The sequence below is a fragment of the Leptonotus elevatus genome, chromosome 9 (genome assembly GCF_054856555.1).
Source record: "Leptonotus elevatus isolate MCC_2025b chromosome 9, RoL_Lele_1.0, whole genome shotgun sequence".
NCBI lineage: Eukaryota > Metazoa > Chordata > Actinopteri > Syngnathiformes > Syngnathidae > Leptonotus > Leptonotus elevatus.
The window spans coordinates 18876170-18889902 of record NC_141247.1 but is presented as its reverse complement, the minus strand read 5'-3'; the positions used below and the strand labels follow the sequence as shown (position 1 = coordinate 18889902).

General features: G+C 38.4%; 1 protein-coding gene across 4 annotated transcripts in view; it reads right to left on the bottom strand.

Moving 5' to 3' along the window:
• pdlim7 (PDZ and LIM domain 7) overlaps positions 1-13733 on the bottom strand; it is a 42318-nt gene that overhangs the window by 4043 nt on the left and 24542 nt on the right. For all 4 annotated transcript variants that reach the window (XM_086084714.1, XM_086084713.1, XM_086084715.1 and 1 more), the window contains exons 6-7: positions 1175-1227; positions 718-955 (exon numbers count right to left, since the gene is read on the bottom strand). In XM_086084714.1, the coding sequence (XP_085940840.1) occupies positions 718-955; positions 1175-1227 (291 nt within the window). The remainder of the gene's footprint in view (positions 1-717; positions 956-1174; positions 1228-13733) is intronic.

Genomic DNA, 13733 nt, shown 5'->3' with positions numbered 1-13733 from the left:
TTACCGGATCTGATGTGTGTGCAAAATTTCAGTTTTCACATGTTTAAGACCATCAAAATCAGCATAACTGTTCATAGTAAACTGTGCGTCGCCACGGCAACAGCGTTCGACGAAATAAAAGGATGTGTGTGTTTTCATTCATCTCAATTAAACTAATGAAAACAAAAAACAAAAATTCTATGTATTGCACCTTTTAGAACATATCATCCCCAGGTTCACTGTACAAACACTAAATTACTTTCTACCATCATGTTATGAAACGAAAATGGTACAAAATAATTTGTGATTCAGTAAAAAATAAAAAAAATAAAAATAACATTTAGCTGGCTAGCTAATAACTGCAGTAATGACGATTAATTGAATTGTTGCTAGGCAGAATTCTTAACAAAATGTCACATTCACGACTACTAAATCATGTTAATCATTCCATGTATCATTCAGACGGATGTGAGGCCATCAGTATTTGACAGCCTGAGCTTTACAGTCTTCCTAAGCGTATTGTTGACTTGCTCATGGCTCGCCAACTGACATTTGAACTGCATTGCATTGCCGACTTTAGGTTGGGACATTATGATGCACTATGATTTAAAGTGTCAATTTATGATTACTACAACTTGTTTTGATGATTTGCTAAAACACAACATTCAGGTGAGATTTTTTATGTGATCATGCTGATTAAGTGACTCAAATATTGCGACGGGTGTGTGCCATTCTCACCTGATGATTTTGTTGCAGGCGCCGCACACCGGGGTCCTCCCGCTGCTTTCGGGCGCCTGCTGCGCCGCCTGCAGAATGGAGCTGCGGTTCTCCATGGGCGTGGGCTGAAGCGGCTCCTGGTGGTGCGTCACCACCGTGCTCGTCTTGTCCGGACGGTAACGGTCGGCAAAATTCTTGTCGGTGACCCACGGAGGTCGGGAGGAAGGAGCCGAGACGCCGGCGGCCGCGGTCTTGGATCCTGCGTTGAGGGAAAACAAACATTCGGTGTTCGACGGCAGGCTGTGACTTTGGATAGTTCCGCCAAATTTGAAGGTGGGTCTGGATATACAGTATATAAGCTCCCTCTCCAGATGTCAACGCTATTGTTGATCCTGATATATTGACACTTAATAAAAATGCATTAGCACATCCTACATGCTGCTTGAATGCATCAGCAGGAGCAGGAGGACAAACTCACCATCTGGTTTATTGGCTGTCTGAGCCTTGGCAGGTGATGGAGTTGGCTCAACACTGTGGAGAGGAGATGACTAATTAGAGGGAGGGGGAAAAAAAGTATACAGCTCTCAATAATGTCATGTTTGTGTTGACAGCAGCAACCGCGGTTGTCACACATTACCTTGAAAGTTGATCGAAACATTAAATATGAATAGTGTGACTTGGCTGGAAAGTAAAACTAGATAAATAGTACACTCTAAAAAGAGAATTGTTGAACCAATTTAAGATTACAAATTGAATTGTTGACCAAAATATATTCACCTGAATGAAGTTATTCCAAAGTGTAATGAACTCATAATTAATTAAACATAACTCATTCACTCCCAGCCATTTTCACTGAAGCCACCCCCTTCGCTCCCGGCTGTTTTACTGGATTTTGACTGATTTTGCAAGGCCCACAGAATATTGTTTTCTTTTGCTATAAAAACGTGGAACCTACCATAAGAAAGATTAGAGTCTCTTCTTTCAACTGTTTCCGTTTTGCAGCAATTAGCATTAGAATATAGCTAAGTTTTGTCATTATTCACAAAGCTGTTGAAAACGCTGGCAAAAAGAGCTTCTTGCAACATGACCCTGGTTGATCTCTTATACTCTGCTGCCACCTGCTGGCCGTTTTTGCAATAACTACCATTGTTTCAAGCATTCTCTTCAGTTCAGATTCTGCCTCAAAGCCTTCTGTATGGTCTAGCATTTAAAAAAACAACTGAAAAATCGTATAAATACGTCTTTGGGAGCATGGTAATATTTAAAATCGGACGTATTTATATGTTTTTGAGAGCAAATGAGTTAGTTTTTTAAGTTGGTAAACAATTCAATTTGTAATCTTAAATTGGTTCAACAATTCTCTTTTTAAAGTGTACATTGACCCAGAGTGAAGCAATTTTTGGTGCAATTATGTGTCTATTGTGGTATCTTGAATACTAGAGCGTGTGTACCTACTAGAATAAAATATAATTGCACATCCACTACAGTAGGTGGCAATGGCGCTCTCATTGTTTGTGGTGCATTATTTTATTTTTTTTATAATTTAATAATAAATACATTTATAATTCCCTCATTTTCTGCTGGGGTTGGGTTCTAAAAAATACCCGCACTAAATGAAATCCATGAAGTAGTTAGCTTTATGTTTAACATTTATTTAAAAAAAAATTAAGGCCACACAGTTGACACACTTTTCTCATAATTTCTCATTTACATTTTCTCACATTTCTCTCTCGTTTAAACATTCTCAATGTTCAAACCTTCATAAATTATATAAAATAGGTCCATTACTGTAAAAACACTAACATTACTATAAGAAAAAAAAAATGCTTGCAAAATTGCACACACAAAAATCTGCGACGTATTATAGCGAGGGAACGCTACAATAATAATAATAAAATATTTATACTTGTGGCAGAGTTGGGGAGCGCAAAATATTTTCTTCTTTTGGAGTTGTAGCAAAAAATAATTGAGAAGCACTGCCCTTGCGTGATCAACAATGTAAGTAAGAAATGCAAAAGTTGGCGAACGCGTAGCAACTTCATCAAATCAATTTCAAAGAACAGTTTTTAATTTAGCGAACGTGACATGGCGCAAGGTCAAGTTCTATTTAGACCACTTTTAGAGATGGAAATAAACCAACAAGATGATGTTTCACTCTCACTTGGTCAAAACACACCAAGGTACTCAGCTGGATCAAAAAATTATACACCGCATGTGATAGCAATCCCACCCAAACAACCTTAAACGTTTTCCGTAGCATGTTCAGTGGCATCCTGTCAAATTTGGAATCCAGACTTGTTTGGCTTTCAGCCCGCGTGTGCGCAGGAAATGAGGACTTGTTTCTACATCTAAAAGTTCTGTTACCCGCAGCGAGCGTCACTATATTGAGAAAATCTTCAAACTAAATCTGAGATGGAGGGAAAACAAGTTGTGAGTGAAGACAGCGTGCTCTGGGAGGAAAAAAATAAAAATAAAATAGCAGCGCCTTAAGCGACTATCGTGTTTACAACATCAACAGTGCCATCTACAATCAGCCGCTGCGAGATGATGAAATCGCAGCTCATTTGCAAAGAAAATAATCCGGCAAATGATTACCCTGAATCAACTTTGCTCTTTAGCCTCGCCATACTCGTCGCACGCCTGTCAATGAATTGACGTGCCTACCCAAAAACAACTCAAAGAGAAATGTGTTTCCAAACAGCACACGCTGAATATTAATAATGACTCCCTCTTCTATTGCACAAAGACGACTTGCAGGTCTGGTGACGCAAAACAAGGAAGTTAAATGGAACGCAGCTAACGAGATGGAGGGGAATTAAAGGTTAAATAAAGGAAATAGTTTTGACCGGCAGACGAAGGTCCGCTTCTTCCTCCAGCATCTCCTCTGAGATTTCGGTGTTGTTGTTTGTCTTCTCCTCGCGCTGCTGAAGGGTACAGGTGCATCCTCAACCGTGTCTATTCCCAGCAGGAGTGGCCTGGAGCGGGTTTTCTTGACATTTGCACCGCTTTCAACAAAGGACCAAGCAACCCCGAGCCCGGGGAGATGCAGGTGCGCGATTGCACGCTGCAGAGTAACAAGCCATGGACACCTTGACATTTGCAGTTCATTCTTTACACCTGTGATTTCTCATCTACCTCAGTTGTTCTTATTTTGGCCTCGTCCCCAGAGGAAAGTGTCGACTTGTGCGTTTGAATAGGAGGGAGGGAAATGAAAGGCTTTCCATTTTATTTTCCCACAGAGAAGGACAGCGCACGTCATCTTCTAGGCAAAAGGTGATGCATGTTGACAAACATGGAAAGGCTTTCTGAAATGTCGGTGGCTCCATTCATTCCTTATATATTTTTATTTATACAAATGCCTTTGTGAGCACAATTTGATCAACATTTTTTTAATGCCTTAAAAGGACATTCAGTGATCCCTAGCGCCATCTAGAGGTGAACTAATAATTCATTCATTTAAAAAAAACGACTGTATCGCATTAACATATTTTTTTAATATATATATAAATATAAATATATAATCGTAGGTCACCTTACTAGAGCTGCCATGTTTTGCCGCCATCTTCCTGCTACGGCTGGGGCCTGCAGGTGGTCGTCACTAACTCCCGAGATTCTGACCCGTCGCTTGTCACTTCCTGCTTTGCTCTCTAGTGTTAATTTCGTCAACGAAAACTAAACAAAAATAATTTCATCAACACACATTTTTTACCGGACTAAAACTAGACAAGACTATTAGACTAAAACCCTCATTAATAAACAATAACTGGGACTAAATCAGTATGCGTTTTCGTCGACTAATGAAGACGAGACGAAAATGTACTTCACTTAATAAAAACTGGACTAAAATCTATGGATTTGTCTCTGCTAATCTGTCACACCCCCTTTCAAATCTACAGCTCGAGAGTGCAACATGCAAAAACACATAGGACAGAATGCTAAAAAGTAAATAATTTGCTTGACAATGATTTCTGCTACAATCTGTGGATGTTCAAAGAATCGTCATGATCTACTCCAGTTTGCTTTGCAAGACAGAATGGCAAATAGAGACATTAGTGTCTTCTTTCTTTCTTTTTTACATTTATTATTTGGAATCGTAATAAAAGTGCCTTCTTCCACAAAACCTGTCTGGGGACCACAAGTGCTATGCTGCAATAAATTTGATAGCATTTAAAGTATAAAATAAAAAATAAAAATTGGGACATTTTAGATCGATTCTGAATTGTTGCAAACGATTATCTCAATTCTTATGTGAATCAAATTTTTTGGCACACCGCAACTAAAAAGCAATATGTTCAACCTTTGCAGTACACTTTTGTCATTTGTCATACAAGTTAAAACCGGTTGTTCATGTATTATTATTTTTTTACACTTGCCTGGTTGTTGTTGATTAATGGTTTACTTAACACTTTTGTTTTATAGTTAGTTTAAAATAGTTTAATGATAGCAATTGCTTGACTACAGTTTAACTGCTACAATTTAACAGCAGGAGTCTGAGACCTGAATCCCGCTCACAGTTAGATTAATTAGGTTAGATTAAGCGCATCTTGGTTGCTATTCATTGAACAAGAGGCATTTCCAAAATGGTGCGTGATGTTTTATTGTCATCTGGAACTCAACGGCGAGTTATTGGTCTTCCTATTTGGCAAGATTTTGGACAGGGTGCTTTTCATTAGAAAATAACTGCAGTAGTTCGGAAATGTCGCATATGACATCCTACAAACTCTAATGGCTTTTGACAACATTTTATCTTCATACAGCTTGTGTGTACATAACACACTGTTTATAATCATAAATACGGACATTTTCAACAAGTTAGTCAGATGTACACGCCCTTCAGTTTATTAATTTAATAATACTTAATCTTTGGCAAAGTAATACATCTTGTGATCACAGATGGCAAATCCAGGTTCAAAAAGTAAAAACCTGCCACCGTTTGGCTTTAGCCCCAGCTGTTAGCTAGCTAGCTCCCTAGCTAGCTCCCATTGTGCTCGTTTACATGCTAGGGAGCTAGCTAGTGATGAGTTATTAACATTGTTTTTTAGTTTTAAATTATATTTTAGCCGTTTATAATTATGTTAACTCAGTATGGCTGTATGAATAGACCTATATTCTTATCTGTGTTACTTTCATGAGAAAGAGCAACGGGTCTGTCTATTCATTCGTAATCTAAAGGGAGGTTCCGGGGATTCTGCTGTGTCGGAAGGGAGTCAGGCTTATTATTATTGTATTTTTTCTAATCTGATTTATACCCATGGGAACGGATTCTCTTGTATTCAGTTGTAACCAGGTGTGTTGTGGGCTGACCTTTTTCTGAACCCTTTTTGTGAATAAATAACGATGTGGGCTAGAAAGAAAGATCACATTTGAACAGAGCATCGCTTGGATGGTTTGTGCTATTTGGACCAGAAGCTTCTGGTAATTAAAACCTTTGCAAAGGAACTTCTTCAACAGAATCTCACCATTCAGTTAATTGAACACGCAAAGAGTACAATACTTAATATTGTCTACTCTAACAAATGGTGACCGCCGACGCTGAATTATAACGAATGGTCTCCTCCGTTGAACCAAACGGATGGTGTTATTTTGACGTGGAACAAGCTGCGGCGTTCAAGGACGGGCGGAACTTCTAGGCCTAAATAAATAAAGTACGGTAAGTGGAGACTGTTATCCACGTAGAAGAGGTTTTGTCTGTCTGGTCCGCTGCAGCTGGTTTTTTCGTCTTCCAAATTATCTAAATTTTAAAAGAGATCTGTGTGAACGAGTTAAAGTTTGATGTCGTTAGAGAGTTGATAATTCCGACGATCTTGAACTAAACACGTCGTGGAGTGGTGCATTTGAAGGTGACGTAATGCAGACTCGAAGTGGTGAAGCTTTTTTGTACAGGAAGAAATAGCGGTTAATTTTTTGATTTGTTTTGTTTTTTGTCAACGCTATGAAGAATCCTTAGACCATAATATATATTGAATAAAAGGGTTTGCCGGATGACGTAACAAGTCTTTCTTGTTTACTAAGGATCGCGAAGATTATGGTGAGCGTTTCTGCTTATATTAATGATATAACAGTTTTGGCCGGATTTGAGGACAAGTAACATAATTGTTCATGGCTCTTGGTGTGAAAGTTCTCTACACGTAATATGTCTTTTATTTGAAAAAGCGCCTGTTTGAAATTGAACAGAAAGGGGTCCAGGTTGATTACAGCGATGATTGGATTTTGTATCACTGTATTTGCAATCGAGAGATTACGTGTGATTTATTTTATTTTGTTGGCGCTTCTACAATATGTAGTTTTGAGGTCAGGATTCCCGTTTGAATTCCTTTTGTTCCACGGTTGAGTTCGTGAGCGCGTGACAAATTTCTTAAAAAATAAGCGCCTTGCAAAAATTTTGCAATAAAGGGAGAACAGTTTAGCTCAGCGGGATTGGGTAACCGCTGTGTATAAACAAGAGGTCACGTGATTCTTATGTCTGTCTATGTGTGGCCATATGTGTTAACATATTGAACTATTAATACTAAAAGTGAGACGTCACTGTATTAAAACCGAATGTATACATCAAAAACTATAAACAAAATGGAGGCGATTTCGACCCGGATACAGAATGGTTTGTCCTGAATGCGCTTCCGGTTCAGCGAAAAATAAAAGCGTCGATGAACAATGAAAAAACGAACTATGGATCGATTGTATACAAAGCTTTCGCTGGACAAAATGGTATGTCAGACTTTTGTATTTTCTTTGTTGGTAATGAAAAAAGGCTGAATTTGATGCTAAAATGACTCCAGTATTTTTGGAGCTGTTTACGGGTGCTTTGTTTAAAGTTAACCCGTTTATTGAAATTACCGTACGAAGCTGCGGTTTAAATGCTATAAGATTTGTAGACAACGAATTGAAGGAATAACACCGTTTATTTTTTTTTATAATGACTGAAGAGTGTGTGCGTATGCATTTGAGTGTGTGACCTAGCTTCTAAAAAAAGGTGGGGGTTTGTAAGTGAGAAGTGTGCATATGGGGATTTTGTTTGTTTTTCTTCAATATTTTAACTAAGTTTGGTGTTGTTTTGTGTGAGATGAGACTGTTGTGATAGTGGCGTTTGTTTTATTAATGGGAATGTGATAAAATAGGTTTTGCGATTTATAATGTTAAGACCCCCCCCCCGTTTCTAGGTTAGAATAAAAAAAGGTGGGGGCTGGGCTGTGCGCTGTGAGCATAATGTGTCCTCGTAATGGGACTCTTTTTTTGTCAAAATGGTAAGAGAGGAATGATAAACAATATAAAATAAGTAATAGTATTTGAAAGATATTGTTGAGTTTTTGAAAAAAGAATATTAAATTAGTGTTTTATTTTTATTTTTTATTTTTTTTTAGTGATTGAGCTAATAAATCTTTACACTTTAATGATTGATGACGATGGTTAATTTGTTAACTTTCCCTTTTTGGGACAAATGAATAAAGAGTAATGATAAAATAATGGCATTTTGTTTGAGAGTTGATATAATTATGCCTACATCTTTATAGCTGTGGCTGGAAATAAGATAGTTGAATAAGGAGTTATGAATGTTTTTGGAATTGACATGTTGATAATGATTTTTAATATTTGTTTTTTCTCTGAGTGTGTCATTTCAGAAACTGATGTTTGAGTTCCAAGGCAGATGAGGGTTTGATGGCCTTCACTGATTACAAACTGCGAACGGGATGTGCCCCAGCTGCTGATACGTTGTATGGCTAGTAGCTATTTGAAGGGGTATTGAAAAAAAAATAAAAAATAAAAATAAATGAATAAAGAGGCTGTGTTTTTTACGAAACATTTTTGAAAGCAGGGAGTGAACTGTCTTGCTATGATCCCATATCCTCAGTCTGGCATTTTTAAAGCATTGTATCAACGAATGTGCATTTTTTGATCAGGTGAGCTCTCAGAAAGACTGTGTGTCATCGGATCCACATTGCAGACTGCGTCTGAATGGATGTGGCAGAGATCAAAGGTCAAAAGCCGCAGAGCAACAGTCTTCTCGTCCTGTGCCTAAGAAAAACATGATGTTCAAATTCCTCAATGCCCAGTGACTGTGTATACGCCTCATTCTAGTGACTTCTCCCCTATGGCTGTTTTGCATCCAGAGGAAATCTAAATGCCTGCTCTGAACATTGCTGCCACAGCAGCCGCCATGCTGGCCAGGACTGAACATTGACAACAGCTGCCGTCCTGCCTTTTGCTGGGGGTCTGGACAAAGAAAGTTGGTGGTCGGAATGAGATGTGATCCATTCAGTAAAATGCTACATAGTGATATGCAAGGCATTTTTAATGTGTTGAGTGGGGAACTGTGATCTATAGCAAGATGTTTCAGGAAATTGAAAACGACATATGTAAATTTGAAATGAGGGATTGAGAAAATTTATTTCAATCTATAGCCTACTAAATTTTTGCCTATATTTTTGGGAGAATCAGTTTCTGAATTGGTACAATGGGAATTTTATTAATATGTTATTATATGATATATTTTTATTTTCCCCGTAAGGAACTTTTTTGGACTTCGTCCAGCTGCAGCTATAGTATAAAATAAATAATAGAATAAAATGAGTAGTAACAAGTAAAAGACTAACTAAGAGTTTGATGGCTAAGTTTGATTTTTTTTTTTAACAGCACTGTGATTTATAAATCCCAGAAATATTTTGTGTGCTGTGTTTTTTATGAGATTAAATCTAGGAAATGGTAGATATTTGTGAATTTTGTGTGATTTTATCCTCAGCCCCACTAATCTATAAAAGAGGTGAGGTTGATTGGCAGTTTAAATAATTTTCGGGACTCTAGGAGAATTAGAGTAATATGGTTACCTCTATTTTTATGGCCCCAAAGTCATCATATATTAGTGTCTTAAGTTGTATCTGCTTATGTTTAGTTTTATAGTGTTTTGAAGCTCTTTTGTTTATCTCATAGCCTGATTTAGAGGGTTGAGTTATTTATGACGTCTTTTGAGTCATGAGGTCTCTATTTTGTCCTCCCTTTATCTTGACGTGTTTGAAAAAATCAGTGGATCTTTGTCAAATGAGGGAGTTTATGTTTAAGAATTTAACCAATGTAGACGAGTTAGAAAATTAAAATCAAATTTAAAAACGAAATTAAAAAGGTTGTGGGGTATCGGCCTACACTCCAATTGACAGGATGAGTTTGAAAATGATAATCCACAGTTTGAATATGAAGAAATCTACCAGAGGAAATCGATCGCAAAGTAAGTCTGAAGCAAGCAAGGACAATAATGCATATTCGCCGAATGAAGGTAATTATATTATATTATATCTTTTATCTCAGAATCATATTTGAAAAATGTAATGTTTGGAGCCCAGTGTTTGCAAAAGAGTATAGATAATATGAATATATGTGAGTTTTTCCCAGCATGCCAGGATTCGGCCGGTCATGGGATTCTGGGAAGAGAATAAGATATGAAAGGCACAGTTATGAAAATTTAGAACAAATTTAGTCATGGTAAAAAATTACCTATTATTGAACAAAACCTATTTGAAAAATAAATATTTATAAGCTCTGTCTTATATTAATGAATGAGCGAATGTCATTTAACTCAATCAAGGGCTGGGCTCTATTTTAATGTCACAAAAATAGATCTTTTCCTGTTCCAACAGCACAGGACCTACGGATCTTAATCAAATAACATTTATTAATCCCAACTAACAAAAACTATCAGGGTTTTTTCCTCCAAATAAAATTTATGTGAGTTTATGAGAAACTAAAAATGAAAAGTTTCTGCACTCAGGAGAACGGCCCCAGGGGGTTGGTGAGGAAATCTTGTGCAGTTCTCTGCACAGAGAATATGCCACATCTGGTCTACAAGGCTTCCGGAGACGTGCCAGGCTCGGCCATCTCATCAACTGATGCTCTCAGGTTGAAAGGAGAGACGAAATTCCACAACTGGAGCATCAATCTTATCACCTTTGACCTGGAGCCACGTCAGCTGACCCAGTGATCGTTCTGGAGCGGCCGTTTCGACACCGTTTGAGGACATCAGTCAACGGATCAAGAGCAAGTGCCTTTTCTTGGGCAATCATTCCTTTGATCAGTCACATTTTGGGCAGAATAATCCCAGGTGACAAATCGAAGAATTTGGGTAGTCTACCCCAAATTCTTAAAGAAGAGACGAACTATTGACACTCTTTTCATTAAAAAAAAAAAAGACCTTCAAAGAACTTCATCACAAGATGGCTTCAAAGAACACATATTCGTCTGCCGATACATTGCGACACTTTTTAATGAACAACATTTTATGTTAAGCCTCACATATGCTATGCTTATTCCACTAAAAATCTTTTAAATGTATCAAATTGTTTTTTAATGTCATATGATTGCTAAACTATCTCCTCTTCTGCTAAAGGGATGTTTTAAGGATAATTATTTTTATCACACAACCATTGAAAAAAAAAATGTTTTAATGTGTTGAGCTCTCAAGAGCTCAAATGAGGGAATGATGAGTTATTAACATTGTTTTTTAGTTTTAAATTATATTTTAGCCGTTTATAATTATGTTAACTCAGTATGGCTGTATGAATAGACCTATATTCTTATCTGTGTTACTTTCATGAGAAAGAGCAACGGGTCTGTCTATTCATTCGTAATCTAAAGGGAGGTTCCGGGGATTCTGCTGTGTCGGAAGGGAGTCAGGCTTATTATTATTGTATTTTTTCTAATCTGATTTATACCCATGGGAACGGATTCTCTTGTATTCAGTTGTAACCAGGTGTGTTGTGGGCTGACCTTTTTCTGAACCCTTTTTGTGAATAAATAACGATGTGGGCTAGAAAGAAAGATCACATTTGAACAGAGCATCGCTTGGATGGTTTGTGCTATGTGGACCAGAAGCTTCTGGTAATTAAAACCTTTGCAAAGGAACTTCTTCAACAGAATCTCACCATTCAGTTAATTGAACACGCAAAGAGTACAATACTTAATATTGTCTACTCTAACACTAGCTAGCTAGAACAAGGGCCTAAAGCCAAACTGTGGCAGGGTTTTTTACTTTCTGGAGCTGGATTTGCCACCCGTGCTTGTGATTAACCAAAACCTAAGCATTTGGAAGATCGTCCAGCCTCGAGTAACTTTATGATGGCTGTGTTTTCTTTGATCCCCGTCGCTCTCAAAGGGATTTAAATAGAATTAAACTGGAGCATTACTTGCTTTTACGTTCCACTACAGACCGAGAAGTTGTTCAATGACGCATGTTTGTTGTACTTTTCATGACTAATTGCGCAAGTTTTTTTTCTCAATGAGACAATAAAAGTGTGAAGTGTGAGCAGATCAAGTCAAGTTTGTACAAGGTGAGCTCACCGGGATGCTGCAGCGCACGCCGAGAAAGGAGATGCAAAGATGTCAGCTTGCATAATGAAAGATGTAAACTTGAAAGGAAGGAAGCACACAAGAAACAAAGAGAAAGGCAAGACGATGTTTTTGTAAGATGTTTTGTATTTCTGATGACAGCAAAGGAAGAAAAAAAAAAAAAGAAGAGTAGGGTACAGCTTCTTTTCTTAATGTTTGGAGACACATACAAGATGAGAGGATCAGAAATGAAAACTCAGTGAGAAGTAAGAAGAGCGAGTGTGGTTGAGAATCAAACAGGTAAGGAACCCCCCACGCCCCTCCCTCCCCTTCCACAAGTTTCCCCCCCACGAGCTCAGTCGGATAGAAACTTGGGCTCCAGACACTGTGGTCCACTGATCTTAACACTTGGCTCAGTTTGCAACATTCCACTTTCGGCTTTGTCATGTTGGCTAAGTTACATCTCGTTTAGGATTATTTTCAAACTTCTTTTTCGCCACCCCCCGCCTGTGTCTTAAAGTTATCTGCAACCGGACGGTTGGCTATCTTCGTCGTCTTTGAGTCGCGGCACGCGGCGCCGCTCAGGATTTGATATTAAGGGCGCGAGCGGACCTGTCGTGGTGCCAGTCCCTCAGACGGGCATAGCGAGGGCTCTGAATCTCGGTGAGGAACTTTTCCCTGCCCGCAAGGAAGAGAGCGACAGAAGGAAAAGAAGTTACAAGGAGGAGAAATAATAGAGACAAAAATGCACAAACACACAAGAGGGTTTGCAGGTTGAGGCCTCATGCACAATAAATGACAAATTCATTTTGTTGGTCCTACAAAAAGGTCAAACTGAACCTTGCGCACGCACACACACAAAAGTGCATACTAAACTCGTCTACAATAAAACAAATGCTCAACCACTATGAACCATGCTCAGGCTTTACCTTGCCCGCTTCATGGTTTCATCATCTGGGTCCTGCACTGGGAGATTCAGGAAACACACGCACGCACATTAGGAAAGGTGACACACACCTACTATAAAAATGGGTCAGTCAATAAACAAGATTTTGCTTTTTATGTGCCCAACGTGGGAATTACAGGAGAAAGTCCCTCACGTCATGTGATATGAATGTCTTTCATTATGCAAAAGTCTTGGGCCACTGTTGATCGCAAATAACTAGAATAGCACTCAGTACAGTTTAGGGAGTCCTCGAGTTACGTCGTAGGCGACCTACATCGTTTCGACCTTACGGCGCACATGCCCTTGATTTTCCGTAGCACCTTTTTTTCCCCGTTAATTCCCTACAGAAATCAGGCCATTTTAAAATTATTTAAAGTTGTGTAGTTGTTCCCTCCAGCAACAGACGTCCATCGAGCAGGCCGGCTCGCCATCAGGCGCGTCACATTTCCGTGTTTACATGAATTAGCTCCGCTCTGCCGTCAGTCAGCAGTGAATGTCCGTGCGGAAACACAAAATATTGGTTCCGGCTTTTCCGGATTGCGCAAATATGTTTTTGTTTTTTATTATTATTACTGTACAAAGTATTTTGATGTAAATATCGATTTTAACGGTAAAATCCAACTTAAGTCGAAATTCGGGTTACATCGCCAGCGTAGGAACGGAACTCAGCCGTAACTCGAGGACGAACACCAACAAATTTGAGAGACTATCTGTCCAAGCAGTTACTGTTTAATTATCATGACTATTGTAACTGTACTGTGACAAAAGTCATTAAAACAAAAAA